Genomic DNA, 14,376 nt, shown 5'->3' with positions numbered 1-14,376 from the left:
AAATAATATTAAGATACACAAGCAAGCAAAAACAATGCAGAAGTAGTGGCTGAATAAAGGCTTTATGTGGTGATGCTCATGAAGTTACGGTGCATGAACATTTACACCGTACGTGAGCTGGAGAGATCTTGGGCGAAATGGGTCCGGAAAAGGTGAGTTTTCAGACCCTTCTTGAATGTAGACAGAGTTTCCGCAATTTTTAACGAAGCTAATGCATCCTATGTACCGCACCACACAGAATCCATCTTTAAACACAGACAAGCGCTTTAAAATGGCAAGTTTATTGAAATCAGGCACTGTGATCATTTAATGTTAGGGTGCCAACACTGCAGTTTTGAACTGCAAAACCCTATGTAGTACATAAAAGCATTGGGGAAAAAAAAACAAAATAAACTCAAATTGCCTATTCCAAGACTGAAAAAACTGAAGTGACAGAACAAACTGACAATGTGTTACTAATAAACACAGAACATGACAGATGGTGTCACCTTGAAAAAATGTCCAGGTATAAGTTCTCCATCATAGTCATAAATGTTATAATCCTCTGTATTTAGACACTGACAACAAAGGTTCAGAATAGATACAACTGTAGGGCCAAACCCGGTTTCAGCCTGAGAAAAACAGCCCTAATCAGTCTGAATATATCTAATATCTTAGCTTCAGATGGTTAAATTAAGGCTTTTGACATCCAGTTCTAATAACGGACAGTCTAAAATGAAACTGCGGCCGAATGGATGAAATGAAACAGTTCACATGTTAAGCGCACACTTGTCTTACGAGTGTAACAATTAGAAGACTAATTCTCAGCTTTTTTCTTTTTACAATGATCAAATGAGTCTGAACTTCTGCTGTTTGCTCCCCTGCTTACGCTCGAGGTGGTAACTGTCAGCAATACACGGTCATAACACGCGACCACCAGCAGATGGCACTGTGCTCCACAAAGTTAAAGCATCTCTCAATCTCTGCCTCTCTCTCACACACAAACACAAACACACACACACACAGACACACGCACACAGACTGAAGTATGTCAACATAAAGACTAAAGATGAACTCGAAGGCGGAACACAGAGGAAGCAGACAGGAAGGCACGTGGCGAAGTTAGACCTTTTCCCTCGGAATTAAAGTGCTCTTAGTACTGTTAAAATACAATCACGTCGTCATGCGCACCTGCACACACACACACACACACAGACACACACGATCACAGAGAAAACATCGATATTTATACATTCCAGTGCTTAGCAGTGCGATACTCGTTATTCCTCAGGTGTCTAAGCTCTGATGATCATTTTATCACTACTGTTAGTACAACAGATAAAAATATAAATAAGTACATTTGTATAAAAAAAATCCATTCTCGAAAGCACCTATCAAGAAATATATCGCTTTTTTTTTTAAAATCTCCCTGTCATTCTGTGCCTTTTCCTCTTCATAATATTCTCTAGTGATTATTCTTACCGAATGTGTGCTGTATTTTACCATGGACTGCTGCTGCACGGGCGAGTTAACCAGTGTCGTCGGGGTAAAGTTTACCACAGTCAGGCAGTTACGGTCCACATCCGACCCTGGAGGCTGCAGCGCTTCTCCTCTGGGACACTGAGACCCCCCACGGACCGTGCTTAAAGAGCCCTGCTATTGTTTGCTTGTTTACTACACCACGGTAAATACACCGGTACGGCACAGTACGTTTTTTCGCCACAGCTCATTCGGCTACGAATAGGCCCTATAGGGCACTTTAGCTCACGAACACCGGTATTTGGGAAAAGTACAGCCTCCGAAGTATGGAATAAGGGCAGAGAACCTGTGGGTGAGAGACACGTGGGCGCCAGTGGGGTTCACCCCCCACTCCCCCGTCCCCCTCCAACCCCTACACCCCCTACACGTTGCTGATGCGCACACTGAGGGGGCTGCTGTCTCGGGGGCGCGCCCGCTCCTCTCCGCGCTCCCGGTAGCTCTGCTCCAGGCGGATCTTCTCTGGATCCGCCCCTTCCAGCAGCCCCACCCCCCCGGGGCCGGGGTATCCGTGGGGGGGCGGGCACTGCGACGGGATCTGCCTGAAGAGGGGCTGCGTCTTGGTCTTGGCCACCTTGTCGAAGAAGGAGAAGTCGGCGACGTACTTCCCGGAGGGGGAGAGGGACACCACGGGGGGGAACTCGTAGCCCCACAGGATCTCGTCGGGCAGGTAGGAGGTGCGCACCTGGCACGTGGCCGAAGTGGGCTCCACAGTGGCGCTCAGGATCACCAGCAGCTCGAAGTCGGCGAGCTCGGGGTCCGTCCACCCGCCGCCTGTACACACACACACACACACACACACACACACACACACACACACACACACAGCAGACACAGGGAGCATGAGAAGCGCGGGACCCTGTGGGACCGCTGTGGGCGCGCACTGGCATCATCGAACACAAGTGCACATTGACAAAACGATTAAAGGGAGGAGCCACTGAACCCCCCCCCATCCCCCCCAACTCACAGCCCACCTGCAACAACAAACCGCAGTCGGCAGAGCAATTCCGCCCACCTGTGAAAACAGCCGCACACATGACCCTGGCATGCACGCTGCTCGGGGGGGGAGGAATGTGGCAGCGACGCGGGGTCGAGAGGGGCTCGCTAACGGGAGCCTGATCCTTTGCACACACACTGCATACCTTCATACATAAAGTCACATGCAAATACACTACAACCCTCCATTGCCCACACACATTCACTGCCCTCTCACCAATGCACAAGTGTGCACACGCAGACTCACATGCACGTGTGTAGTTACCCTTCCCTCTGTCATACCTTTGGCAGCCCAGGCCCGCAGGGGGCTGTTCTCATCAATCACATGGTAGAAGGTGAGGGGCAAGATGAGGAAGGGGCTGTCGCTGGATGTGTCCACCTGGAAGGGGACGTTCCGCTGGTCCAGACGAACCGTCTCTCCCTCCTTCGTCAAGGATGTCTGCAGAAGCTTCCCGGTCACCTGGGAGATGTGTGTGCAGGCATAAATATGCATACAGCACACACCCACCACAGACACATCCACATGCCACACACACCCGTACAAACAGAGACAGGTTTCTTTTAACAGTGTGTCCACACAGTAAGGAGACACACATTACTGCATCATTTACATCACAGTTCTTTCCAATGTTAAACTACTTACACTGATTTACTCATTTATACAGCTGGGCAATTTTTACTCTGTCAATTCAGGGTAAGTACCTAGATCAAGAAAACTACCATAGGAGGGCGGAGTCCAGCCCAGGTCCCAGCTCTGACCATATACCATAAGGTTAGATGATAACCGTAACATAAACACAAATGAGCTCCCTCTGTCACTCAGAATTGCTGAATCCCTCTCAATATTTAAGATGGATTTCAAAACTCACCTCTTCCAGATTCACTCGTCCCCTGATCTCCTAAGTGCTCAATAAACATGTACTATGTTATGAGTTTCATAATAATTCCAAAAACTCTATATGGAGCTTCTTATGTAATGTACCACTGGTTTATACCGTGGTATGAGACAGACTGACTGTACTCAAGAATCACATGTCTGTATCCAGATTTCTCCATCATTTTTTTTGAAGAAAAGCGTTTGCTAAATTAATACCCACAGTACGTAAAAGAAATAAACAAAGTCGCACACAACGTCACACACAGCGCTGAACACACGCCGGCATCACGGAAGACACAGGAAAACGTGAGCCCCTCGCTCAAGCACCTGACATCCCAGCAGCAGACTCTTGCGCATGTTGGCCACTCGGATCATCAGACAGGGTCGGCCCTCGTGGATCGACACCACCGCGTGCTGGCTGAATTTCACCGTCTCTCCTCGCTTCTTCGGCCGAGCAACCTGCAGGGTTCCAAGCGGAGGCGAGCAATGAAGGCCGCTGTGTGTCGACCGCGGTGCCGAGTGAAACCGCGGGGAGTGGTGTGTGGTACCTTGGCAAGAAAGGTTCCGGTGATGAATATTTCCATCACCATGGTGATGACAAGCTGAAGAATGAGGAGGATGATAGCAGCAGGACACTCCTCCGTGATGCAGCGGAACCCATAACCAATGGTGGTCTGAGACTCCAGGGAGAAAAGAAAGGCCCCTGTCAGCGTCTGCATCTGCATCACACACGGTGTGTGGTTGGATGGGGGGTCGAACTCTGCCGGGGGGTACAGGGACAGACAACAAGGGAGAGCATGAGCAAAATTTGGGTGACACTCGAAGCTGGCTTGTGAGTGTTTCAGTCAGCATGCGGGTGTCAGTCAACATGGGGGTGTGTCAGTAAGCATGCGGGTGTGTCAGTCAACATGGGGGGTATTTCAGTCAGCATGGGGGTGTGTCAGACAACATGGGGGTGTCAGTCAGTGTGCGGGTGTGTCAGTCAACATGGGGGTGTGTCAGTCAGCATGGGGGTGTGTCAGTCAGCGTGGGGGAGTGTCAGTCAGTGTGACACAGCGTGGGGGAGTGTCAGTCAGTGTGGGGGAGTGTCAGTCAGCGTGAGGGAGTGTCAGTCAATGGGGGGGAGTGTCAGTCAGCGTGCGGGTGTGTCAGTCAGCATGCGGGCATTTGGACGGGAGGGTGTGACCGCTGACCGGTCTCCGTCTCACTCTGGCGTCGCTCTGCCACTCACCCAGCAGGTCTCCGTGGACGAGGGCCACCAGGTACCAAAGCACTCCAAAGAGGAACCAGGTGCCAGCGAACGTGGCAGAAAACAGGAAGAACTTATAGCGCCACTGCATATCCAGGAAGGTGGTCCAGAGGTCACGCAGGTACAGCGCCCCCCGGCCGCTCACGTGGTCAATGCGCACGTTGCTCCGTCCATCTTTGGAGAGCACACGGCGACGCCGGCGCAGAGTGCTGAGCCCTCCAGCAATACCACCCCCCAGCAGTGGCTTCATTACATCAGTCTGGGTGGTCTGTGAGTGACAGACCTTCTGGGGAGAGGTGCTCTGGGAGGTCGGGGGTGTGGCTGAAGTCATCTCTGTGGAAAGGGGAGGGGCAAACACTGTGATGACTGGTCCAACAGATCCAAACTGACAGATGAGTAAAAAGACAGTAGTGTTGTGTTTGACCTGCCAAAGCATTGCTATGTGTCCCCCTCCCCTCTCATGTCACCCCCTGCACCCAGACACTGACAGGGCCTCATCGCTCCCTACACCCCAGCGAGAGCACCACACTCCTCCACTTCTACCACCTGACTGTAAGTGGCTCCTTTCAGCTCCCATGTGATGGAATGAACTCCCTCAGTCCTTCAGAGATGCTGAGTCCCTTTCAACATTCAACTCAGCTCTGCTTTGAGAATCACGAGTCTGTATGTGAAACAAGTTGTTGCAAAACCCACTTTGCTCTAAACTGAGCATCGCTTTGGCGAAAAGCATCTGCTACATGAAAATGACACATAAATGCGAGGTAAAAACTGGAGCCAAGTTCACTGTTGTGCTAATTTAAGGAGGTGAAACTTCCACACTCTGCTCTGCGCTGCGTGAGAGGCTCATTTCATGGAAAAGACATTTGCGAGATCAAGATTTTAGAAGAAAGGCAGCACATTATTCTCTGGTGAGAGCCACCTTTAGCTGCCCAGTGCAGGAGAAAAGGGGGCACTTTCAGCTGGGAATTGAGGCGGCCAAATGTTTCACCCGGAAAGGGTAGAAATTTGTACTTGAATCGGCCCATTATTGGCAGCTCCCTCTCAGTTGCCCATTGTCCCAGGGTCTCCTTCCCCAGCGCCTTCTACCTTTCCTTGCGGCGCGTCATTTTATCTCCCTTTTCCCACAGTGCGCTCCTATATCTCCTCCCGGATCAACACCCAGCTGACGCAGAGGATCCAAACCCGTCCTGGAATCAGATCTGCGTTGCTCCTTGTACCATGTTCTCTACGGCCCTTCGCATCGAGGCCTGTCGGCCTGTACTCCTTGGCAAGTGAACTGGAGGTGCGGTGGGTGGCGTAGTGGTTAAATTTACATTGTACATTTATTCATTCAGCAGACGCTTTTCTCCAAAGTGGCGTACATCTCAAAGAGAATACAGTATGTGTATTACATTGGCAGAAAGAGACAGAGTTGCAGACGCGTGATTCTTAAGTACAGTTAGTTTGTTTCTTTCCACCGTATGAACCGATGTTCATCACACGAGTGATGGTTAGCGCTGCTGTCTTCGGACCTGAAGGTCAGAGGTTCAGATCTCACTTCCTGCTGCGGTGCCCTTGACCAAAGTACTTGTCCTGAATTGCTTAAGTAAAAATTACCCAGTTGTATTAATGGGTAATTCCCTGTAAGCTGCTTGATACAGAAGTGTCATCTTAATAGATTAAATTTACATATTTCTGACACTTTTCTTCAAAGCGACTTACAATGTTAAACTTACTTACACAGCTGGCTAGTTTTACTGGAGCCAGTCAGCATAAATTCTTTGCTCAAGGGTACTACAGCTGGGAGTGGGATTCAAACCTGCGACCACTGGGTCCAACGGCAGCCCATCTGACCACTGCAGTACCTGCCACCTGCCGAAAAGCTGCTTTACACATACACAGCGACGCACAAGCACACAAGTTGAAAAAGGTGTTTTGTGTTCGTCTCTATGAATCCCGCATGCTAACAGAGCTCGCGTTAGAGGCAGGTGGGCAGTCACACACACTGGGTGCGTTTTGTATGAGCTCGTTACTATAGCAACCCCCTCCCCGAGTCATTCAGCACAGCTACTGAGCAGTACTGTTTGCGGAGTACTAAGTGCACAGAAGTGAATGCAACTGCTGATGTCAAGAATAATAACGGCAGAGGGAACGTGAACATTTCATAAGACAGAACTCTCAAAGTTCAAGCACAGCACTAAACAATCTCATCTCTCTCTCTCTCTCTCTAATTTACATTTTTCACAATGGATTAGCTATGCGTACAATTTGGCGAAGCAATCATATTCACCCACTAAAAGCGCTGCTTAAGTAATTGCCATAATTATTTGTAAAAACAAAAGCATCTGAAGTGTGTGTGTAATTCGTGGTGTTGTCCATGAAGCGATCGGTCACGGAAGCGCTGGTTACAGCAATGGGATAATGTCACCCCCCAGGCATAGCGGTTATTCACCGTCACTCAGGCGTCTGCACACTGCCAAGCTCTAGACAATTAGCGGGAACCGTTTTGCACGGGGATTTTACGATATTAGGTTTCCTCTCATTTTTCGTAAATTTGTGTGATTGCATCGCATCAGAGTCCTCTACTTGACTGCACAGCACAATACGGGCGCCACCTGTCGGGCCTCAGTCCCTCTTGGACTGCACTCACAGAGTGATCACCCTGCCTGGACCTCATCAGGACTCCTGTGCTCGAGGTCAGAGGGTCATTTCAGCAGGTCTCACCCAGACAGCACTGGCACGTCTTTCTCACACCGAGACTCATATCAAGGTATCGGCTTTGGCCACCGGCTCAACCCAACTGTCAGGCCCAATCTCTCAGCAGACTCCTCGGGCAGACCCGGGAGTGCCTGGTTCTCTATTTCTGTGGGGGACTGTCCTGACAGGTCACCCCTGTGGACGTTTTAACTTACGCGCTGTGTCGATTACAGCGAACGGTTCCCATCTCAACGGCACCTTGTTGCGCGTTTTGTAGCAGCATCAGGAACACCTCTGATTTTTTTTTCTCCACGCAATCACTGAGACTCGGTCACTGTTACTGCCTGCGCTTTCAGGACGCAGCTGAGTGGCACGCATCTCCACAGCAGGTACACATTCGCCCTTTTGTCGTAAATAATGCATCCGCGCGTCAGACAGCTGTCCAGAACAGTCTTACCCCCCTCTTTCAAAGCCCGATCCAGTTCAGGTTCAAGTTGAAGTTCAAGTCAGTACATGAGAGGAGACCGAGGGAGAGGTAAGGAGAAGTGTGAGAGTCATCACAAGAGCTGAGAACAGAGAAAAAACGAGAGGGTCGGTCGACGAGGCCAACTGGGAGGTGGCGGCCAGCTGGACAGGGTCACTGGCGTGAATGTCCGAGGGACATTCCGAGGGACCCCATTTTACTGTTTAAAAAGCACTGGATCCCATTTTGTCCCCGTCTCCCACACTGTGTGACAGTGTGTGTGTGTGTGTGTGTGTGTGTTTGTGTGTGTGAGAGAGAGAGAGAGAGAGAGACAGTGTGTGTTCAGGATTTCTGCTTGGCACTGTTAACCTTTGCAGTTGTGTGTGTGCATATCTGCTGAAGCCTGTGTGCAGAGCTGGACTCACAAAGTCGACCCCTGACCTCGGCCCCGCGTTCCAGCCCACTTAGCGAAGCATGTGGCTCTCTAACCCACTCTGAAAACACAGTGCTGTGCACTAATACACGCACACACAAATTCAGCACACGCGGACACACACGCACGGATCTCACGGACACACACGCAGTGGGAAGGACAGACCCCTCTGCTTTCCCAAATAACTGCAAACACTTGCTGTGCAGTAATGAAAGGGCAAAACGCTGTAAATAAGAGCCGTCCTCGTCTACAGCGACACACTCTGCCTGTGTCTGCAAAGCAGTTTCCCCCACCTGGGTCACTCCAACATGCATCACACTCTGTAGTCACACTGGGGTTGGAAGTATTTTGCTCCTGACAGGGCAGAGCCCGGCTACACAGAGACTACCGAAAGACCGCCGCGGTTGAAGCGCATGGTCAATACCGCCGACGGGACAAAGCTCTTTTCATTAGCAGACATCAGACCTTCTGAGCAACTCCAAAAGTGCTTCAAGAATTACGATAACAAAACACGGTAGTGCACCCGCACAGAGCCGCTACATGAGCTTCTCGCAAAGAACTTCTCCAGAAGGTGTGGCTCAGTTCCACAGCTCATCCTGAGCTCAGGAAACAACAGAGTACCACGCTTCTTAAAAGCAGCCCGAAGTGCCTTAACCAAGTGCGTGCTTGAAAAGATAATCACCGATAGTGAGTGTGCCGTTCTCCTGCTCCGTCCACTTCATCCCTACACACACTCCTAACTTGTGTTATCACTCTCCTCCATGTCTCCAGCTTTAGCTCCGGGTCTCTCGTTCCCTCTTTTCCTCTTTCCCTCTCCTGCAGGGACAAGAATCCTTTGTTTAAAAGAAACATGAAAGGGACAAAAGACACCATTGAGAAAGAGGGGGAGGCACAGTTGTGTGTCCGTGTGTGTCCGCGTGTGTGTGTGTGTGTGTGTACGAGTGTGAAAGAAAGGCCCATAGAGAAAAAGGGGGAGGGCGTTCGGACCGGGCTGAAGAAGAGAGACAGACACAGATCTGTGACAAAGAGCGCTCATTAGTATTCCGCAGAGCCGGGTAATCCTCCACAGCCGGGCCTGCTGTTAACCCTTCCGGGTTGGAGGGTCCGGAAGAGGAAAACACACCCACAAATGGGGTCCAACTGCATCCACTTCTGAGATTACCCCCCGTCTTCACCTGCACCCCCGACCTAGCAAGTCTCCTCCCTTTGATTAGACAAAGGTCAGACATTGGTCACTATACAATGCTTTTTTGACCCAATCTACAACAGTGTAGGCCATAGTGTGATCCAGTCTAAAATGGTTTAGACCATGATGTGTTCCGGTCTAAAAGGGTTTAGACCATGGTGTGATCCAGTCTAAAAGGGTTTAGACCATGGTGTGATTCAGTCTAAAAGGGTTTAGACCATGGTGTGATTCAGTGTAAAATGGTTTAGACCATGATGTGATCCAGTCTAAAAGGGTTTAGACCATGGTGTGATCCAGTCTAAAAGGGTTTAGACCATGGTGTGATCCGGTCTAAAAGGGTTTAGACCATGGTGTGATTCAGTGTAAAATGGTTTAGACCTTGGTGAGATTCAGCCTAAAACGGTTTAGACCATGGTGTGACATAGTCTGCAACGGTTTTGGCTATGGTGTGACTCAGTCCTCAAAGATTTAGGTTGTGTTGTGATCTAACTCTACGGGTCATGGGGATGCAGCAAAGCTGTGTTTGCTCCCCACAAACATGGACGAAAGAAGGCTGTGGTAAACGCCCTGTTCCCTTACCTAGAATACCCAGCGAATGGTCACAATGAATTGGACTTCACACTTCCGTCCATCCCTCATCCAACCTGAAATGGTTTAGGCAATGGTGTGACAAACCCTAAAATATGGCTTGCTGCATCGCAAGCTGTGAAACCACATTATGACCAGAGCTCAAAAAACAACGTTGCTCTCTGCAGGTCAGAAAACCACATCAAGCCCAAAATGTGAGAAGTAACCTTGTTAACTGCAGGCCAGGTGACCAAAGCACAACATTGGTTACAGGGGTGTTAACTAGAGCCTCACTGAGCACCACCAGAAAGCACAGACTGACCTCACACAAAGAGCACCTATGATGTCAGTAGCAGTAGCCCAGAGTTGACACAGATAAAAAAATTAATTCAATCTGTCAAAATCAAGCATGACTTCATGGTTTTTCAGAGTTCCCAACTGGTTTATTTGTACAGTTGTGTTTTGACTTTCCATTCCTGTGTGCTTCGGACACACTAACCAGCCATATGTGTCTGTTAATAACTTTCCGGCATCCTGCTCCACTCACTCAGGAGAACCATCCTCTTTCCCCTTAATGAATGGACTGCACTCTTTTTGTCTCTCACTTTTTAATGATCCAACGGTTCCGTGAGCACAGCTGAACGCGGAGCACGCTATTATGGCATGGTTTGGCACCGCCTGGCCTGGTCTGGCCTCGCCGTGCGGTTTGCACTCTCTGCAGAGCAACAACACTCAAGAACTGCAGCATCGTGACTTGTCAGTCCTTACTGTTGTGACTGGACACAATGGAGCGATACTGCATTCCACAATCCCAGAGCCGGTGCTGAGCACCCTTGTAACGCATGACATTCACCTTCATTCATGGCTCCCCTCTACGTGTGCCCATTCTGCATCAGAAACATCACACGTTAGACTTTGTGAGTTTGTTAACTGCTCCAATTTGCACTAACAACCAAAAGCTCTCCTTTTGCCTACTACACAGGTAGGAGTACATTCTGAAAGCATCCTGAAAAGAGCCCACACGGTGAATAAACAAGCAAACAAACAATCAGAACGCCAACTGCTCCAACACAACTTTACTCGCTTAATTGCTGTTCGGCATCACTGAGTTTAGTAAAAGGTCAGAATCATTAGCAATTTTTATTTTCCCACACAAATTGTGTTTCCTGCTTTATTGTGCTATGTCTTAATAAAAATTGCTGATTACGTTTCAAAACATGTAATTGGAAGGAACTGAAGGAATACTTCAGATCAAGCTCAATACCAGCACCCCGGGCATAATTCTCTGCTCTCATTTGGCAACTGGTTGTGTTTTCACCAGCTGAAGAAGGTGTTTTTGTGGAAAGTGGATCAACAGAAATGTGCATGCAAACACAGAGACATAAACAATAAAACACATACAAAGTGATATATACACGTGTATAAGGAAAGGCACAGAAATGGAAAGACTGCCTGTTGCTATGCATGAAATGTTTTCCAAAATTAGGCTGTTATTAAATTTCACTATTTTACCCTGGTATCCAATATTCCAGCACAAACTGCACATTTTGCAGTACATGATTTTCTAGTGCTGCAGAATTTTGTATGTGATGATGTTAGTCAAAAATGCCTATATGTAAACACTGCATAAAAGACAATTTTTTAAATAAAAATAAGAAAAGGGCTCATTTTTGTAGCCTTTTCTTTTTGTTGTGTTTTTGTACCTGAAATGCATGTCTGGAAGTACACAGAGTTTAATCTGAGGTATGATATACCTCAGCAATTGTACTGGGGACAATCTGTATCATGTGTCTATGTGTCTAAGTCCTGAAATAACTGAGACATGGTTCATTAATGCAAAAACTGTTGTAAATCAGAAGAATTTATTGCAACCCTGGAGTGTGCTAGAAATCCAGGGAAAAAGGAAAACTTTTGGTCAGACATGTTAAAAAAGACAATGTAAAAAATAGGTGAAAAATTCATGATGGAGATTTTCGCTTTGGAGAAAAGCATCTGCTAAATGAATAAATGAGCTCATACTAAGTGGTGTAACATTTTTTAGCATATACACAGATAGAAACGCTACAGGTGAAACCATCCAATGACAAGAGACAAAACTGATGGCATGATCTCAGAGTCAGAGACGCCAAGACTGGAGGGGATAATGCTGGACAGCACCTGTCGAACATGAGTCTAGAAAAACAAGTTCATGAAACAAATTTAAAGTGTGACTGAACTTAAAGTACGACTTAGGAGATTCTGCCATTCATATTTAGCGAGAAAGTAAAGAAATAAAAAGCAAAAAGAAAGAAAGCAAGTTTGCCCTGAAATTGATCGTTTAGGGAGTTGAAAACAGTGGTGTCTCTACTGATAGTCAAAGGAATGCTGGCCAGTGGTTAAGGAACCTCCAGGAGTGGCCCTGCTGTTGTACCTGCTATTGATGAGAAAGGTACTTAATCACAAATTCTTCCACCTGTAACTAGCTGTGCTTACGGACATCATGCAAAGCAAGAACCTGCGCTGATCTCTTTCACAAAAGTATCTGCTAAGCTGCTATGATAATATTTTCAAATTCCATTTAAAAATCACCTCTTTGATACTGATGTACTTCTTGGAGGTGGACATAAGTTTATTTGTTTTCAAGTTTTCAAGTTCATTTGTCACACACACAACCGTACTTAGTCCGTGCAGTAAAATGCTTTTTCGACTGTCCGTAATACAGACTGACAGAGGAGATAATATAAATTAGGCAATAGAAATAAAGTAGAAATTAGAAACATACCGAAGAAGTATGAAGGATATATAATGATGAAAATAGGATTGAAAAAATAATAAAATAAAAAGTAAGATTAAAAAAAGATAAAAATATAGTGGTAAAGGAATTTGTTAAACATGGTCTAAAATGTGGAATAACAGAAATATAATAAACTAGATGTATTAGAAATACACAGCAAAATCCGGATGTGGAGTCTAATATTAAAAGCTAAATATAGTGTCCAGTTGTATGTCTGTATTGCAAGAAAAGAGTTTTCTTACCTAATTAAAGGGAATTGAAATGATGGTGAAGAGATCTTGACTGTGGAAAAATGTATTAATGTGAATGTAGATCATAATATATTTATTTGGTTGCTGTTTAAAGACTAGATTGCCAACAAAAAGTTGGGTGTTTTTGGCACGGAAAAAGCACAAGAAAAACTGAAACTCTTCCCATCAACGTTTGTGTATGAGTCCTCTGAGAATTATTGTTAATATTTTGGACCCGCAATCTCTAACAAGTTAGTCTCCTCGCTCAAATGACATCAACATGAAATGCTCACTCTATACACTAATATCTACATATTTTTTATTCTACCCACCAGCAAAACGAAGCGTTTGACTGCAGCTGCAAAACTGACACTTGAGCTGCAATGCCAATGGAAGTTGAAGGAAACACTCGCACAGAGAACAGTGTGTGAACAAAAAAAAAAAAAGTGTCACAGGGACGGACTGTCACTGTCATCGACTTGTCATACTAGTCTAAGGACGGCTACGAAACGCGACTTGTCCACTACACCTGGCGCGTTAACAGAGCAGCAAGGAAAAAAAAAAAAAAAAATCATTTAAACATGCCATTCATCATGTCTCCATACTTATTTACAGCAGCAGCCACATTTGGGATCTTGCTTTGCAAAATGAATCGATGTGGTTCCATTCATTGCCTCTGCATTTGCGCGTTCATCGTCTCCTAATGTGAAAAAGAAGCCAGAAATGTGGAGATTATTGTTCCAATAATAAAAACACTGACGTTGTTTCCGTGGCGTGAGACTGAGGGGAGCGCATCGCACAGAACTTCACCACCCCGTTACTCGCAATTTTCTCACTCTCGGTGCACCGTGGACACATACTACTGTACATATAATAGTGTCACTGTCACTGCCGCGTGTGCAGTAAGAAGCTCCAGTGAGTCTTAGGAGAGAAAAGTGGCGGAGCCGAGCGCTCATCCTTACTTACCTGTTCGTCGGGATTCCTCCGGCACTGAGTCGGAAACTATTCTTAAGCTGAAAGCTCAAAAAAATTAAAATACGACGGCGTCTCGTTAGTTAAACTTATTTCAAAGTTCCCCGTAGGCTCACGACACCGGCAGTTTACATGTTTGTTAGGTGATAAAGTGGGTAAGTCTGCTTTTCTGTCGGTGCGCTACACTCTTACATAACTGTTAGTAAGTGTGCGAATTGACGGGACGAACCGCCGGCGCTCGCGGACAGAGAACGTGGCGCGCGCCGCGGCTCCCCTCGAGGTGCACGGAGACACGCGCGATATTCCGCTCCCTCCCTCTGCCCCTCTCTATCTATCTCAGCCCCCCCCCATCTATCTCTCTCTGTCCCTCTCTCTCTATCCCTCCCCGCCCACACACACACACACACACACACACATACACTTGTGTTTAAACGAAGTC

General features: G+C 47.3%; 1 protein-coding gene across 2 annotated transcripts; it reads right to left on the bottom strand.

The window, feature by feature from the left end:
- Positions 1–162: 162 nt before the first annotated feature.
- Positions 163–14,252, bottom strand: LOC108937831 (ATP-sensitive inward rectifier potassium channel 10-like). Of its 2 annotated transcripts, none has more exons than XM_029250170.1 (6): positions 13,932–14,252; positions 4,620–4,970; positions 3,937–4,148; positions 3,716–3,847; positions 2,794–2,971; positions 163–2,289 (listed from the first exon to the last, which is right to left on the bottom strand). In XM_029250170.1, exons 2-6 carry the CDS (start codon positions 4,966–4,968, stop codon positions 1,880–1,882), a joined length of 1,281 nt encoding a protein of 426 aa, XP_029106003.1. In that variant the 5' UTR covers positions 4,969–4,970; positions 13,932–14,252; the 3' UTR covers positions 163–1,879. The 2 variants fall into 2 exon arrangements, with proteins under 2 accessions (XP_029106003.1, XP_018613520.2); XM_018758004.2 differs by lacking the exon at positions 13,932–14,252 and adding an exon at positions 8,892–9,070.
- Between the last annotated feature and the right edge of the window lie 124 nt (positions 14,253–14,376).

Source organism: Scleropages formosus, chromosome 1 (assembly GCF_900964775.1).
Source record: "Scleropages formosus chromosome 1, fSclFor1.1, whole genome shotgun sequence".
Lineage (NCBI taxonomy): Eukaryota > Metazoa > Chordata > Actinopteri > Osteoglossiformes > Osteoglossidae > Scleropages > Scleropages formosus.
Note: the sequence above shows the minus strand (reverse complement) of the source record. Positions and strands in the feature narration are given on the sequence as shown.